General features: G+C 37.7%; 1 protein-coding gene across 4 annotated transcripts in view; it reads right to left on the minus strand.

Moving 5' to 3' along the window:
• Positions 1-16,740, minus strand: part of PHKA1 (phosphorylase kinase regulatory subunit alpha 1) — a 195,992-nt gene that overhangs the window by 162,127 nt on the left and 17,125 nt on the right. For all 4 annotated transcript variants that reach the window (XM_029930576.1, XM_029930578.1, XM_029930579.1 and 1 more), the window contains exon 5: positions 3,255-3,337. In XM_029930576.1, coding sequence (XP_029786436.1) covers positions 3,255-3,337 — 83 coding nt within the window. The remainder of the gene's footprint in view (positions 1-3,254; positions 3,338-16,740) is intronic.

The raw sequence follows: 16,740 nt of genomic DNA on the forward strand, positions 1-16,740 counted from the left end.
TTAAAAACCACCCTATTAAAGAATGATTGCGTTAATCAGGCAATTAGAGAAGAAATTAAAAAATATATGGAAACCAACGAAAACGAAAATACAACAATCCAAAATCTCTGGGATGCAGCAAAGGCAGTCCTAAGAGGGAAGTATATTGCAATCCAGGCCAATCTCAACAAACTAGAGAGAGTGCAAATTCAAAAACTAACAGAGAACCTACTGGAACTAGAAAGGAAGCAGCAAGAACACCCCAAACCCAGCAGAAGAAAAGAAATAATAAAGATCAGGGCAGAAATAAACAATATAGAATCCAAAAGAACAGTCGAGCAGATTAATGAAACCAAGAGTTGGTTCTTCGAAAAAGTAAACAAAATCGATAAACCTCTAGCCAGGCTCCTCAGAAAAAAATGAGAGAGCACTCAGATAGACAAAATCATGAACGAAGAAGGATCTATTACAACCAATCCCTTAGAAATACAAGCAATCATCAGAGATTACCAAGTGTAAATTCTTAACCATAACTTTGTATGGCCCCTTGATAATATAAAGATAACATTTAAAATTACTTTTTAAAAACTTTTTTTATTTGAAAGAACTTCAGAGTTACAGAGAAGTTACAAAAAGAGTACGTTGAATTTTATAGACCTTTCATTCAACTTCCCCTAATGTTAACACCTGACATAACCATAGTACAATTGACAAAGCTAAGAAATTGACATTAGTACAATGCTAGTAACCAAATTATGGACTTTCTTAGGATTTCACCAGTTTTTCTACTACTAGCCTTTTTATGTTCCAGGACCAATCCAGAATACCATGCTGCATTTGTCATGCCTCCTTGGTCTCTTCTAATCAGTTACAGTTTCACAGATCTTGTCTTTCATGACCTTGACACTTTCTGAAGATCAGTGGTCAGACATTTTTATAGATTTCCCTCGATTTAGGTTCACCTGATGCCTTCTCTTGATTATATTAAGGCTATGCATTTTTGTCAATAATACTACAGATGTTATGCTGTGTCCTCACTGCATCACATCAGGGAGTAAACGATGTTGCTATGGCTTATTGTGGTGATGTTAACTTTCATCATATGGTGTTTGCAGGGTTTCTCCATGTGACTGTTACTATTCTCTTCCTTTTGATTAATAAATAACAAGATACTTTACAACTGTGCAAATATCCCATTTCTCCTGAAATATCTACCTGCCAATTTAGCATCCATTGGTGAATCTTGTCTGCAGCAATTATTACAGTGGTATTTCAATGGTGATATTTTAGTTTCATTACCTCTACAGCCATTAATTACGATTCTCCTCTAAGGAAGAGTTGTCCTTTATCCCTCATTTATTTATATTAGTATGTATTCATAAATATTTAGGTTATTCTCTGGGTTTTAACAAAACGTTATTTTTTGTTTTGTTGCTCAAATTGTTCAGCTTTATCCAATGGGAGTTCTTCTGGGTTGGCTCCCATGCCCTTTTGACATGTTCTATTCTTTTTGAACACTTCCTCACTTTCTGTCACTACAAGATACTAGTTTCATCCTGTGTTTTCTGCACCTCATCCCTGAAATCAACCACTTCTACAAGGAATCCTGCTTTCTTTTATTACAGAATGAGCAGTTACAATCCAAAACTGAGGGACGGGTGCTCATTGTCAATGTGCCATTGTCAATGTGATGCCATTGCTTCTACACCCTCTCTTTGAGCAGAATTTGGAAATTATTCATGTGTAAATATGCATGTGTGCATGCAAACACACACACACACACACACACACACACACACCTATACCTGTTTTTATATTTACCTTAAATGACTTTTATATCAAATCTATGAGTTAAAGTGAAGCTTCTGGAATGTGAGCCATATTTATCCCATGGCTAGCCTCACTTGTCCCCAAACCCAACTCTACCCTAATTTGTGCAGCAAAGATTAGACTATGAGAAGGCACACATATCATTAATTCTCCTGTAATCCCTGGCTGCAATGGAAAGGCCAGAGAACTCTGACTTGTACCCTGGACCATAGCACGCCTATGGTATCAGAAGGCAAAGGGATCAGTCAACAAATAATGTAGCTTGCATCAAATATGTCTATGTCAAACTTCTCCATCTGGCAAATATGGAGTTACAGGTCACAGATTTACCATTCCACCTAAAACAGCTAAATATCAACTACACAAATTAAACATTTTAGATGACTAAAAATACTTGGACTACTTATGACAACCAGTTTCATTACAAAGAACATTATGGAGTGAAAAACAGTGATCTCTGAGAGAGGAGATGTTAAATATATCATGATTTAATATAAACAGATCTCCTCTGGTAGTTGTAAGAAAAAGGAACTATCTTTTTTGTATAGTAAACTCAGAAGCAATGTCTACAGATAATATTAAACATATGGCCAAATTTTATTTCTAAGTAGCTAACTGACCCATTATACTCTATAGCCATCTTGCTCCTGTGTTTTAGACCATAGGTCATTAAAATAAGACCATAATTTAGTCCCAGGTTCCCAAATACATAACATGAGATATTACAGAGTTTGAAAAGAACGGATGCATAGCATCTTGACCCTCTTGCTTCTGTACTTCCTTGGAAAGGAGGCAAAAAGAGAATGACAGAGCTTAATAATGAAAGAGGTTGAAGGCGATTTCTGTGAGAAGCCTTATAGATTGGTTCACTATGAGGTGCATCATTAAGAGAAAGAACAGGTTGTCTAGTATTTTTAAAAATATTGGGATGCCTGGGTGGCTCAATTGGTTGAGTGGCCAACTTCGGCTCAGGTCATGATCTCACTGTTCATGGGTTTGGGCCTCACATCGGGTTTTTTGCTGACAGCTCAGAGCCTTGTGCCTGTTTCAGATTCTGTCTCCCTTACTCTCTGCCCCTCCCTTGATTGCACTCTGTCTCTCTCTGTCTCAAAAATAAATAAACATTTAAAAATTTTAAAAATATATGTTTAGGGGCGCCTGAGTGGCTCAGTTGGCTAAGCATCTGACTGTTGATTTTGGCTCAGGTCATGATCTCATGGTTTGTGAGTTCGAGCCCGGTATTGAGCTCTGCGCTGACAGCTTGAAGCCTGCCTATGATTCTCTCTCCCTTTTCCCTCTCTCTCTGCCCCTCCTTGCATGTGTGCTCACTCGCTCTTGCCCTCTCTCTCTTCAAAAACAAATAAACTTAAAAAAACAAATAAACTTAATAAAAATTAAAACAAACCTATCATATGTTTAAAATTAATTCTAAAATGAGTACTTACAGCAGTTTTATATGCAGCTTCAATGTAAAATACAAGATTCTGAACGAAATTGACTTCATCTAGGCTGTGGATGATATGAAGTCCTGAAGGAAAAGAGAGTAATGATATAGAGCTGGTCAATTATCAGTATAGGCTTACAGGCTGCCACAGTAACTGATTATTCTCAAGTAATCCCATTCCTCCTTTTGGTACAATGAGAGGCACTTTGATTCCTAGACCATAAAAACACCACCATGAATCAGACCTAGGCTAGTCTTTGACTAAATGAGATACCAGTGTATTATAATATGGAAGAATTTTAACCGTGATTTTTAATTTTGGATAGAAAGTCTCAGATTCCTAATTCTATAGATAATTATAATGTGATTTAAGGTGTCTGGAAAAAGACAAATATTTCAAAGAAGGGTTGGAGGGAGTCTAAATACTAAGCAAGAAGTAGACAAAGATTAAGATATCAAGGAATCCTTAAAACTATTATTTTAGAGTAAAAATAATTATTCTAAATATAAATGACACAAAGATAGTTATAGCTTACAAGTGGAGTATTTTTCATGAATTATCCATTTAATTTTCACATCGACCCTAAAAGGTGGGTACCTCTATTTTCATCATGAGGCTTAGAGAGATTAACTATTTGCCTCAGACCATTTAACTAATAAATAGTGGACCCAGGACTCAACTATCAGCTTCAAAGCCTGAGTTCCTAATGAAGATGCCATGCTGCTTCCTAATATGTACAGTATGACCCATTTTTCTTGAAAAACTAACTCCTCTTCCTTCTCCTACTCCCACAACCCCCTGTAAAGAAATACCAACAGGCATACAGCAAAACTATTCCTCCCACCCAGAATCACGTCATTCCCACCCTGCCAAATCTCCTCTCTGGAAGAAAGGAACATTTTCCTCTTATAGCCTTTCAGAGAAATGTCACACATATATAAAAATTGTCAAAGGGCAGTATGCTATACTGTAAATTGCTTTTTCATATATATGTTGGAGGCAATTTTAAGTATATCTGTCTTATTTTTTAATGGCTATGCAGCATTCCACTAATTTATCTACTGAAAACAATTAGGTTGCAGCTAATCTTTCATCACTATAATCAACGCTGTAATGAATATATTTATATACATCTTTATGCACATGTAACAGTATATCAAGGTAAATTCTTTTCTTTCCCAAGGTAAATTATTGGAAGGATTGCTCAGTCACAGATTTATGCATATTATTTTTCCCCAAAATTGCATTATGAACATTTTTTGTTCCTTTACAGGGTATTGTCAAGTTGGTTTCCATATAACCCCAGTGCTCATCCAAACAAGTGCCCTCCTTCATGCCCATCACTTGTTTTCTCCTCTTCCCCACCCTCACCAACCCTAAGTTCGTTCTCAGTATTTAAGAATCTCTTATGGTTTGTCTCCCACCCTCTCCTTAACTATTTTCCCCTTCCCCTCCCCCATGGTCCTCTGTTAAGTTTCTCCTGTTCCATATATGAGTGAAAACATATGGTATCTGTCCTTCTCTGCCTGACTTATTTCACGTAGCATAACACCCTCAAGTTCCACCTATGTTACTACAAATGGCCAGATATCATTCTTTGTCATTGTCATGTAGAATTCTATTATATATAAACCACATATTTTTTATATTTATTGTCAAGTTGGTTTCCATATAACACCCAGTGCTCTTCCCACAAGTGCCCTCCGCCATGGCCATCACCTCCCTTCCCCTTTCACCCTCCCCCTTCAGCCCTCAGATCGTTTTCAGTATCAAGAGTCTCTCATGACTTGCCTCCCTTCCTCTCCCTAACTCTTTTTCCCCCCTTCCCCACCCCATGGTCCTCTGTTAGGTTTTTCGTGTTAGACCTATGAGTGAAATCATATCTGTCCTTCTCCACCTAACTTATTTTGCTTAGCATGACACCCTCGAAGTCCATCCACTTTGCTACAAATGGCCAGATTTCATTATTTCTCCTGGCCATGTAGTATTCCATTGTATAGATAAACCACATATTTCTCCATTCATCAGTTGATAGACATTTAGGCTCTTTCCATGATTTGGCTATTGTTGAAAGTGCTGCTATGAACATTGGGGTACATGTGCCCCTATGCATCAGCACTTCTGTATCTCTTGGGCAAATTCCCAGCAGTGCTATTGCTGGGTCATAGGGGAGTTCTTTTGTTAATTGTTTGAGGAACCTCCACACTGTTTTCCAGAGCGGCTAGACCAGTTTATATTAACACCAACAGTGTAGGAGGGTTTTCATTTCTCCACATCCTTGCCAGCATCTATAGTCTCCTGATTTGTTCATTTTAGCCACTCTGACTGGTGTGAGGTAGTATCTCAGTGTGGTTTTGATTTGTATTTCCCTGATGATGAGTGAAACAGAGCATAGTTTCATGTGCCTGTTGGCCATCTGGATGTCCTCTTTGAAGAAGTGTCTCTTCATGTCTTCAGCCCATTTCTTCACTGGATTAGTTATTGGGTGTGGAGATTGGTGACTTCCTTATAGATTTTGGATACTAGCCCTTTATCTGACATGTCATATGCAACTATCTTTTCCCATTCCATTGGTTGCCTATTAGTTTAACTGACTGTTTTCTTTGCAGTGCAGAAGCCTTTTATCTTGATGAGGTCCCAATAGTTCAATTTAGCTCTTGATCCCCTTGCCTTTGTGGATGTGTCACTAAGAAATGACTGTGGGTGAGGTTAAGGAGGTTGTTTCCTGATTTCTTCTCTAGGGTTTTGATGGTTCCCTATCTCACGTTCAGGTCCTTCATTTGTTTTAAGTTTATTTTTGTGTATGGTGTAAGAAAGTGGTCTAGTTTCATTATTTTGCATGTTGCTGTACAATTCTCCCAGCAGCATCTGTTAAACAGGCTGTCTTGTCTCCATTGGATACTCTTTCCTGCTTTGTCAAAGATTAATTGGCCATACATTTGTGGGTCCAATTCTGGGCTCTCTATTGAATTCCTTTGGTCTATATATCTGTTTTTGTGCCAATACAATACTGTTTTTATGACTATAGCTTTGTGGTAGAGGCTAAAGTCTGGATTGTGATGCCTCCCGTTTTGGTTTTCTTCATCAATATTACTTTACCTATTTGGGGTCTTTTGTGGTTCCATATGAATTTTAGGATAGTTTGTTCTAGCTTTGAGGAGAATGCTGGTGCAATTTTGATTGAGATTGCATTGAATGTGTAGATTGCTTTGGGCAATAATGACATTTTAACAATGTTTATTCTTCCGATCCATGAACATGGAATGTTTTTCCATTTCTTTGTGTCTTCAAATTTCTTCATAAGTTTTCTATAGTTTTCATCATACATACCTTCTACATCTTTGGATAGGTTTATTCCTAGGTATTTTATGTTTTTTGTGCATTTGTGAATGGGATCAGTTTCTTTATTTCTTTTTCTGTTGTTTCATTATTGGTGTATAAATATGCAACTGATTTCTGTATGTTGATTTTGTACCCTGTGACTTTGCTGAATGCCTGGATCAGTTCTTGTAGGCTTTTGGTGAAGTCTGTCAGGTTTTTCATGTAGAATATCATGTCATCTGTGAAAACTGAAACATTGATTTCATCTTTGCCAATTCTGATGCCTTTTCTTTCCTTTGGTTGTCTGATTGCTGATGGTAGGACTTCCATCACTACATTAAACAACAGTGGTGAGAATGGACACCCCTGTCGTACTCCTCATCTCAGGGGGAATGCTCTCAGTTTTTCCCATTGAGGATGATATTAGCTGTGGGCTTTTCATAAATGGCTTTTATGTGTTTAAGTAAGTTCCTTCTGTCCTGACTTTCTCAAGGGTCTTTATTAAGAAAAGATGCTGTTATTTTGTCAAATGCTTTTTCTGGATCTATCAACAGGATCATATTGTTTTTATCTTTTCTTTTGTTAAGGTGATATCTCAAATTGATTCATCGATGCAAATACTGAACCAGGCCTGTAACTCAGGAATAAATCTCACTTGATCATGGTGGATAATTCTTTTCATATGCTGTTGAATTCGATTTGCAAGTATCTTGCTGAGGATTTTTGCATATGTATTCATCAAGGATATTGGCCTGTAGTTCTCTGTTTTTGCTGGTTCTCTGTCTGATTTGGGAATCAAAGTGATGCTGGCTTCATAGAATGAATCTGGAAGTTTCCCTTCCCTTTCTATTTTTTGGAATAGCTTGAGAAGAATGGGTATTAACTCTGCCATAAATGGCTGGTAGAATTCCCCCGGGAAGCCATCTGGCCCAGGGCTCTTATTTGTTGGGAGATTTTTGATAACTAGTTTGATTTCATCACTGGTTATGGGTCTGTTCAGACTTTCTGTATTTTTCCATTTGAAATTTGGTAGTGCGTGTGTGTTTAGGAATTTGTCTATTTCTTCTAGGTAGTCAGTTTTTTGGCATATACTTTTTCATAGTACTCCCTGATATTTGCTTGTATTTCTGAGGGATTGGTGGTAATAAATCCATTTTAATTCTTGATTTTGTCTATTTGGGTGTCCTGTCTTTTTTTTTTTCCTGAACAGCCTGGCTAGAGGTTTATCAATTTTGTTTATTTTTTCCAAGAGCCAACTCTTCATTTTATTGAAATGTTCAACTGTGATTTTGGATTCTATTTTGTTTATTTCTGCCCTGATCTTTATTATTTCTCTTCTTCTGTTAGGTTTGGGGTGCTCTTGCTGCTGTCCTTCTAGTTCCTTTAGGTGTGCTGTTTGATTTTGTATTTGCACTTTTTCTAGTTTCTTGAAATAGGCCTGATGTGCAATATACTGTCCTCTTAAAACTGCCTTTGGTGTGCCCCAGAGAATTTGGGTTGATGTATTTTCATTTGTTTCCATATATATTTTTAATTTCTTCTCTAACTGCCTGATTAGTCCAATCATTCTTTACTAGGGTGTTCTTTAACCTCCATGTTTTTGGAGGTTTTCCAGACTTTATCCTGTTATTGATTTCAAGTTTCATAGCATTGTGATCTGAAAGTGTGCATGGTATGATCTCATTTTGCTTATATTTATTGAGGGCTGCTTTATGACCCAGTATCTGATCTATCTTGGAGAATGTACCATGTGCACTTGAGAAGAAAGTGAATTCCATACCTTGAGGATGCAGAGTTCTAAATATATCTGTCAGATCCATCTGGTCCAATGTGTCGTTTGGTCTATTGTTTATTTATTGATTTTCCATCTGGTTGATCTATGCATGGCTGTCAGTGGAGTATTAATTCCCCTGTAACTAGCACATTCTTATCAATAATATTGTTTCTGTTTATGATTGTTTTATGTATTTGTGTGTTCCTGAAGTCGGTGCATAGGTGTTAATAATTGTTAGCTCTTCCTGATGGTTAGACCCTCCCTCTAATTATGAGATAATGACCTTCTTCATCTCTTGTTACTGCCTTTACTTTAAAGTCCAATTTGTCCGATATAAGTATGGCTCTTTTGACTTCCAGTTGCATGATAGATATTTCTCCATCCCCTCACTTTCAATCTGAAGGTATCCTTAGGTCTAGAATGAGTATCTTGTAGACAGCAAATAGATATATTTTGTCTTTTTATCCATTCTGATACCCTATGTCTTTTGATTGGAGCATTTAGTTCATTTATATTCAGTGTTATTATTGAAAAATATGGGTTTCGAGTCATTGTGTTCTCTATAGGATTCATGCTTGTAGTGGTATCTCTGGTACCTTGTGTTCCTTGCAAGATTTCCCTCATAGAGTCCTTCTTCGGATTTCTTGTAGGGCTGGTTTTGTGGTGATGAATTCCTTCAACATTTGTTTTGAAAAACCTTTATCTCTCCTTCTATTCTGAATGACAGGCTTGCTGGATAGAGGATTCTTGACTGCATATTTTTTCTGTTCATCTCATTGAAGATTTCCTATAATTCTTTTCTGGCCTGCCAAGTTTCAGTAGATACATCTGCAACTACTCTCATAGGTCTCCTTTTGTATGTTAGGGCCTTTTTATCCATAGGTGCTTTCAGAATTCTCCCTTTACCTTTATATTTTGCCAGTTTCACTCTGATATATCATGCAGATGGTCGATTCACAATATGTCTGAGGGGAGTTCTCTGTGCCTTTTGGATTTCAATGTCTGTTTCTTTCCCCAGATTGAGGAAGTTCTCAGCTATAATTTGTTCAAGTACCTTTTCAGCCCCTTTTTCTCTTTCTTCTTCAGGAATTCCTATGATATGGAAATTGTTCCATTTGATTGCATCATTCAGTTCTCAAATTGTCCTTTTGTGCTCCTGGATCAATTTATCTCTCTTTTTCTTGGTTTCCTCTTTCTCTATAATTGTGTCTTCTGATTCACCTATTCTCCTCCCTGACTCTTCAATCCGTGTAGTGGCTGCCTATATTTTATTATGCACCCCATTTAGAGCATTATTTAATTCATCACAACCATTTTTAAGGTCCATATTCTTTGTAGCAATAGCTTCTCTGGTATCTTCCATGCCTTTTACAAGCCCAGTAATTAATTTTATGACTATTGTTCTAAATTCTTAGTCAGTTATGTTGATTATATCTGTTTTGACCAATTCTTTAGCTATCACTTCTTCCTGGAATTTCTTTAGAAGAGAGTTCTTCTGTTTCATCATTTTTGCTAACTTTCTGTCTCTTGTAAGTTTTAAATGCGTGTTATGCGCTCTGCACCTGCAAGTACTGCTATATTAAAGGAAGCTCATATACTGTCCAGGGCCTGTCCATTCAGGAAGTGTTCTTTTTTTAAATTTTAAAATGTTTTTAAATTTATTTTTGAGAGGCAGAGACAGCACGAGCAGGGGAGGGTCAGAGAGAGAGGGAGACATAGAATTTGAAGCAGGTTCTAGGCTCCAAGCTAGCTGTCACTACAGAGCCCAACGAGGGGCTCAAACCCAAGAACCATGAGATCATGACCTGAGCCAAAGCTGGACACTTAACCAACTGAGCCACCCAGGTGCCCCAGGAAGTGTTCTTTTAATGGTGTCCCTTTGTCTCTCTTGTTGAGACTTTGGTTATTTTATTACCCTACTCATAGCGTTATTTGGGACATTCCACCATGTGTACTTTGACTTGTTTCTTGAGGTATCCCTGAAGTAGAAGCCACGGAGCCACTAATTGCTAATATGAGTATTTTCAAACAAACAGAAAAAAGGACAGAATTTTCAGTGGACATCTATAGGCACATCATCTAGATTCATGCATTAATATTCTACTGTATTTTTCTATCACATATGTATCCATCCATCCATCCATCCATCCATCCATCCTTTGTGATACATTTCAAAATAAGTTGCAGGACGCCTGGGTGGCTCAGTTGGTTAAGCATCAACTTTAGCTCAAGTCATGATCTCACAGTTTGTGAGTTTGAACCCCACATCGGGCTCTGTGCTGAGAGTGTGGAGCCTGGAGCCTGCTTTGAGTTCTGTGGCTCCCTGTCTGCCCCTTCCCTGCTCATACTCTGCCTCTCTCTCTCTCTCTCTCAAAAATAAACCCTAAAAAAGTAAGTTGCAAATATCGGTACACATCTCCTTATTCACCATGTGCATATTAAATGTTGATAATCACCAAGTTATTCTGCAAAGAAGTTTCACAGTTTACCTACCAATAAGCACTGCCTGCCTATTCCCCATATCCTTGTCAACACAGGCTTTAATAAAAGATTTTGATCTTTTCCATTACAATGGTTGAGAAATAAAATCTCTCTGTAATTTAATTTGCAGTTCTTTTATTGGGAATAAGGTTATGAGTCTTTTTATATGTTTATAAGCCATCTGCATTTCTTTAAAAAATTTTTTTTGATGTTTTATTTATTTTTGATACAGAGAGAGACAGAGCATGAGAGGGGGAGGGGCAGAGAGAGAAGGAGACACAGAACCAGAAGCAGGCTCCAGGCTCTGAGCTGTCAGCACAGAGCCTGACATGGGGCTCGAACCCATGAATGTGAGATCTGACCTGAGCCGAAGTCGGAGGCTTAACCAACTGAGCCACCCAGGTGCCCCTGCATTTCTTTTCCTATGAACTGTTTGGTTGAGTCCCTCACCAATTTCTATTGAATTTCTGGTCATTCCTTTATTGATGTATCAATGGAAATTGAGGAAATTAGCTTTTTACCCATCATATGTGTTGCAAGTATTTTTCCTAATTTGTTTGAATTCTGGCTTTGTTTACAGCATAGTTTTCTTCTCATAAACTTTTCTGAACTTTATTCCGTGAATGTTTCTGGTACTTTCATAATTTTTTTTCATATTTAAATCTCTGATCTATGGGCAGATGTTTCAAATGAGAACTCTGTAGCTTTAGAACCCAAAAGGACTATATGATCCATATCCTAAGAGTGCAAACTCTTCCTGATGCATGGTCTGTCAAAACTAGCAACTGCAGCACTGGCCAGCGCTGGCAGCCAGGTCTTTCTTGTAGTAGCAAATGATTTCGACCTCTTGGATGAAGAGGAAAAAAAGAGAAGAAATAGTAATACTGGACACCAGTTTCACACCCTTATCTGGTCTCCTTGCTTGTGCAGAGACTGAGAGAAGGTAGAGGATGTGAAACTGCTTTTGTCCATCTCTCAGACTTGTGACACAGCTAACAAATAGAATAGAACTGCCCCATTTTTATCATCTGTCCCTTTGCCCATGATATTAAATGGCCTTCTCCACATCTTGAAATCTTAACTGTTTTTCCAAGGCCCAGATCAAATTCTATCTCCTCTGTGATGCTGCCATTGATTCCTCTCTTCTATGTTTCAAAGAATTTAATTTTCTTTGCTACCATGAACCTACATTTTACTCTATACTATAAATAAGTATGTACCTAATTTGAAGGACCCAGTTCTTATTTATCTTTATAGTCTTGTATTGTACATGATATTAAATAATACTGAACAGTAGATAATAATTCAATAATTATTTATTGAATAATCTAACCTCTCTCTTGAGGCAAGACCATACATTTCAGAATCTTTGCATCCTGTTCCCTGTGGAGACAAAACACTGCTTGTAGAACAGAGGATACAAGAGATGCAAAGAGGTAGGGCTGGGTAAGGCCAAAGATATTAGTGCTATTTAAAACACACTAAAAGGGGATGCCTGGGTGGTTCAGTTGGTTAAGCATTTGACTTTTGCTCAGGTCATGATCTCACCACGTCGGGCTCTATGCTGACAGCTCTACACTGAGTCTGCTTTGGATTCTGTATCTCCCTCTTTCTCTCTGCCTTTTCGCTACTTACAGTCTGTCTCTCTCAAAAATAAATAATAAACATTAAAAAAATTTAAATACATAAATAAAATGTCACTGATAGAATCATTTCAATGAAAATAGCTACATGATCAAAAATCAACATGTAATTAGCAAATAAATTTATAAAGAATAAAATAAAACATACTAAAGGGGAGTCTGGGTAGTTCAGTCAGTTAAGTGTCCAACTTCGGCTCAGGTCATGATTTCACAGGTCGTGGGTTCAGGCCCCACGTTGAGCTCTATGCAGATGGCTTGGAGCCTGGAGCCTGCTTCAGATTCTGTCTCTCCTTCTCTGTTTGCCCCTCCCCCACCCTTGCACTCTTGCGCTCTCTCTCTCTCTCTCTCTCTTTCAAAAATAAATAAATAAACATTTTTAAAAACACTAAAACATGCAAGCCTCCAGAAATGAGGCCACCTCAGTGGTCTACTCCACTTAGATTGACTTGCACTTACCTAACGATAAGCCTCTCCCTCATTTTTAAAAATATTATTGAGATATAATTCACATACCATACAATTCACCCATTTTACATATATAATTCAATGGTTCTTAGGGTATGCGGTATTCTGTAACAGTGGCCACAATCAACTTTAGAATATTTCATCAGCCCCAAAAGAAACCCTATACCCATTAGCAGTCATTCATTTCCTTTCAAGTTTTGCTCCCCCTCTGCCTCCACCTAAGCAATCACTAATCTACTTTATGTCTCCGCCAAACTGCCTTACCCAATGTTCATACACATGCAATCATTCAATACGTGACCTTTCATGTCTGAGTTCTTTCACTTAGCAGAACGTTTTAAAGGTTCATCTGTACTGTAGTATGTATCAGTGCTTCCTTTCTTTTCGTTGCTAAAAAAAAATTCCATTCTGTGGATGTATCACATTTATCCAATTATCAGTTGATGGACATTTAGACTGTTTCCTGTTTTTGGCTATTATAAATAATACTTCCATGAACATTCACATATGTACACACAAGCTTTTCAGTGAACATGTCTTCATTTCTTTTGGGCATATACCTAAGAGTGAAATTGCTAGGTCATATGGTAATTCTGTTTAACATTTTGAGAACTGCCAGACTGTTTTCCAAAGTGGCTGCACCATTTTATGTTCCCACCAACAATGTATGAGGGTTCCAATTTTTCTAGCTCCTCAGGAATACTTTTTATTTTCTGTACTTTTGATTATAGCCATCATAGTGGATGTGACATGCTGTCTCATTATTTGGGTCTGCAATTGCCTAGGAACTATGAATGTTCAGCATTGTTTTGCATACTTATTGGCCATTAAAATATTTTCTTTGGAGAAATGTCAATTCAGATTTTTTTGCCCATTTTTTAAAAAAGATTTTTAAATATTTAATTTTGAGCCAGAGAGAGAGAGAGAGAGAGAGAGAGAGAGAGAGAGAGAGAGAGAGAGAGACCGAGTGCTAGTAGGGGAGGAACAGAAAAAGAGGGAGACACAGAATCCAAAGCAGGCTCCAGACTCTGAGCTGTCAGCACAGAGCCCAATGTGGGACTCAAACTTGTGAACTACATGATCACACCCTGAGCCGAAGTCAGTCACTTAACTGAGCCACCCAGGTGCCCTATTTGCCCATTTTAAATTAGGTTATCTATCTTTTTATTACTGAGTTGTAGATTTCTTTATGTATTATAGATACAACTCCCTTATCAGATATGTGACTTGCAAATATTTTCTATCATATTATGGGTTGTTTTTTACTTTTTTGAAGAGATCTTTTGAAACAGAAATGTTTCTAATTTGATTACTTCCAATTTATGTTTTTTTTTTTACTTGCTTATGCTTTTGGTGTCATATATACCTAACAGGGCTTTGTCTAATCCAAGGTCAGGAAGGCTTACGCCTATCCTTTCCTAAATTACTTGTTATGAACCCAATTGTGTCACCCTGAAATTCATACATTGAAGCCCTAATCCTCAATGTGACTATATTTGGAGATAAGACTTTCAAGGAAACAATTAGGTTTAAATGAAGTCACAAGGGTGGAGTCCTAATAGAATAGGGATTGGTGTCCTCATAAGAGATATCTGGAATATACACAGAGAAAAGGAAAGAGGAAAGAGCAGAGAAGGTGGCTGCATTCAAGCCAGCGTGTGAGGGTTCACCGCCCTACTGACACCCTGATCTTGCACTTCTAGCATCCAGAACTGCAAGAAAATAAATTTCTGTTGTTTACATCAACTATTTTGTGACATACTGCTATGGCAGCCCCCGCAGATTAATAGTGTTTTATAGTTTTCACTCTTACATTTAGGTCTATGATTCATTTTGAGTTAAGTTTTATCTATTGTGTGAAGAAGAAGTCTAATTTCATTCTTTTGCATATGGATATCCAGTTTTCCTAGCACCATTTGTTGGGAAGACCATTCCTTCCCCATTGAATTATCTTGGTACCCATGTCAAAAATCACCTGACCATAATATGATGGTTTATTTTGGACTCACTTGTATTTTGTTACCCTATAGGTCTCTCCTTAAGCTAGTACCACACAGTTTTTATTACTGTAGCTTTGTAGTAAGTTTTGAAATTGAAAGTGCAAATCCTCCAAATTTGTTCTTCTTTTTCAAAATTGTTTCAGCCATTCTGAGTCCCTTGAGTTTCCATATGCATTGTATGATAAGCTTGTCAATTTCTGCAAAGACAGTGGGATTTTTGGTAGGAGTTATGTTGAATCTATAGATCAATTTGGGAGAATGTTGCCATCTTAATAAGTGCCCCAAGTGCCCCTCATTTCTCTACACCATCTACCCTCCCCCACCTGTTGTTTGCCTGTCTCTCTCCAGGAGTAGGGCAGCACCCTGAGGGCTCCATCCCAGACAAATCTGCTGACCTTTAAAAGCCTCACTGGTTACAAGAACTCAAGGAAGCCAGCCTTTCTTATTTTTCCAACTGATGGTTTTGGGGAAGTGTTTTCCTTGTGCATTCTCATGTGCCCTTCTTTCTCTTTCTTCCTGACTCTGTCTCTGTCTCTCTCTTTCTTTCCTTTCTATGCAACCAAAGTTCTTTCCCCTCCACAGCATCCATGATACATTTCTCCCCTAAAGTACATCTCCATACTTCCTACCTTCTTCAAGGTGGTTTCTTCTTTGCCTTTAGGTGTATGATTTGTTCTGTCAGTCTTCAGGTTGATTTTTGGGCTATTTAGAATGATTTGATAGTTATCTAGTTGTGTTTGTGGGACAGGACAAGCCTAGTGTCCTCCTACTCAGCTCCCATCTTCTTTATCCTCTCTATACAATTATATATCTTTTAAGGAGGCTGAGAGGAAGTTATATATTTATATTTTGTAATATTAATCTTGTAATTTACCATTTCTGGTGGTCTTCATTTGTTCCTGCGGATTTGAGTTACCATTTGGTATTATTTTCCTAATATTGCTTTGCTCCCATCCACCTCCTTAATTCTGTTATTATCAAATATATTACACTTTTATATGCTGTTGGCTCAACAGTATAATTATACTGTTTTATACAACTGACTTTTAGATGAGTTAAGAAGGAAAAAATATGAAATTATATTGTATTTTGTAATTACTTTACCAGTGGTTGGTTTTTCTTGATTTTTAATTTTTTCCTTTAAAAATTCAAGTATAATTAATATACAGTATTATATTAGTTTCAGGTATATAATATCATGATTCAACAAAACTATACATTTCTCAGTGCTCATCATGTATGTATGTATGTCTTTAGTAGGCTTCACGCCTAGCACAGAGCCCAATGTAGAGCTTGAACTCATGATCCTGAGATCAAGACTGAGCTGAGATCAAGAGTGTAAGGAAAAGACACTCAACCACCTGACCCACCCAGGTGCCCCCAATTTTTTACGTATTTCAAGTAAGCTCTACTCCCAACATGGGGCTTCAACTCATGACCCTGACATCAAGAGTCACATGCTCTACTTACTGAGCCAGCAAGGTGCTCCACGTTAAGTGTACTCTTAATCTCCTTTATCTAGTTCATTCACCCCCCCCCATACACACAACCAACCTCCTTTCTGGCAACCACCAGTTTGTTCTCTGTATTTAAGAGTCTGTTTAGGGGTGCCTGGGTAGCTCAGCTGGTTGAATGTCTGACGCTTGATTTTGGTTCAGGTCATGATCTCACGGTTTGTGAGATTAAGCCCCACATAGGTCTCTACACTGACAGCACAGAGCCTGCTTGAAATTTTCTCTCTCTGCTCCTTCCCTGAACTTGCTTGCTTACATGCTCTCTCTCTCTCTCTCTCTCTCTCTCTC

This window comes from Suricata suricatta, chromosome X (assembly GCF_006229205.1).
Source record: "Suricata suricatta isolate VVHF042 chromosome X, meerkat_22Aug2017_6uvM2_HiC, whole genome shotgun sequence".
Taxonomy (NCBI): domain Eukaryota; kingdom Metazoa; phylum Chordata; class Mammalia; order Carnivora; family Herpestidae; genus Suricata; species Suricata suricatta.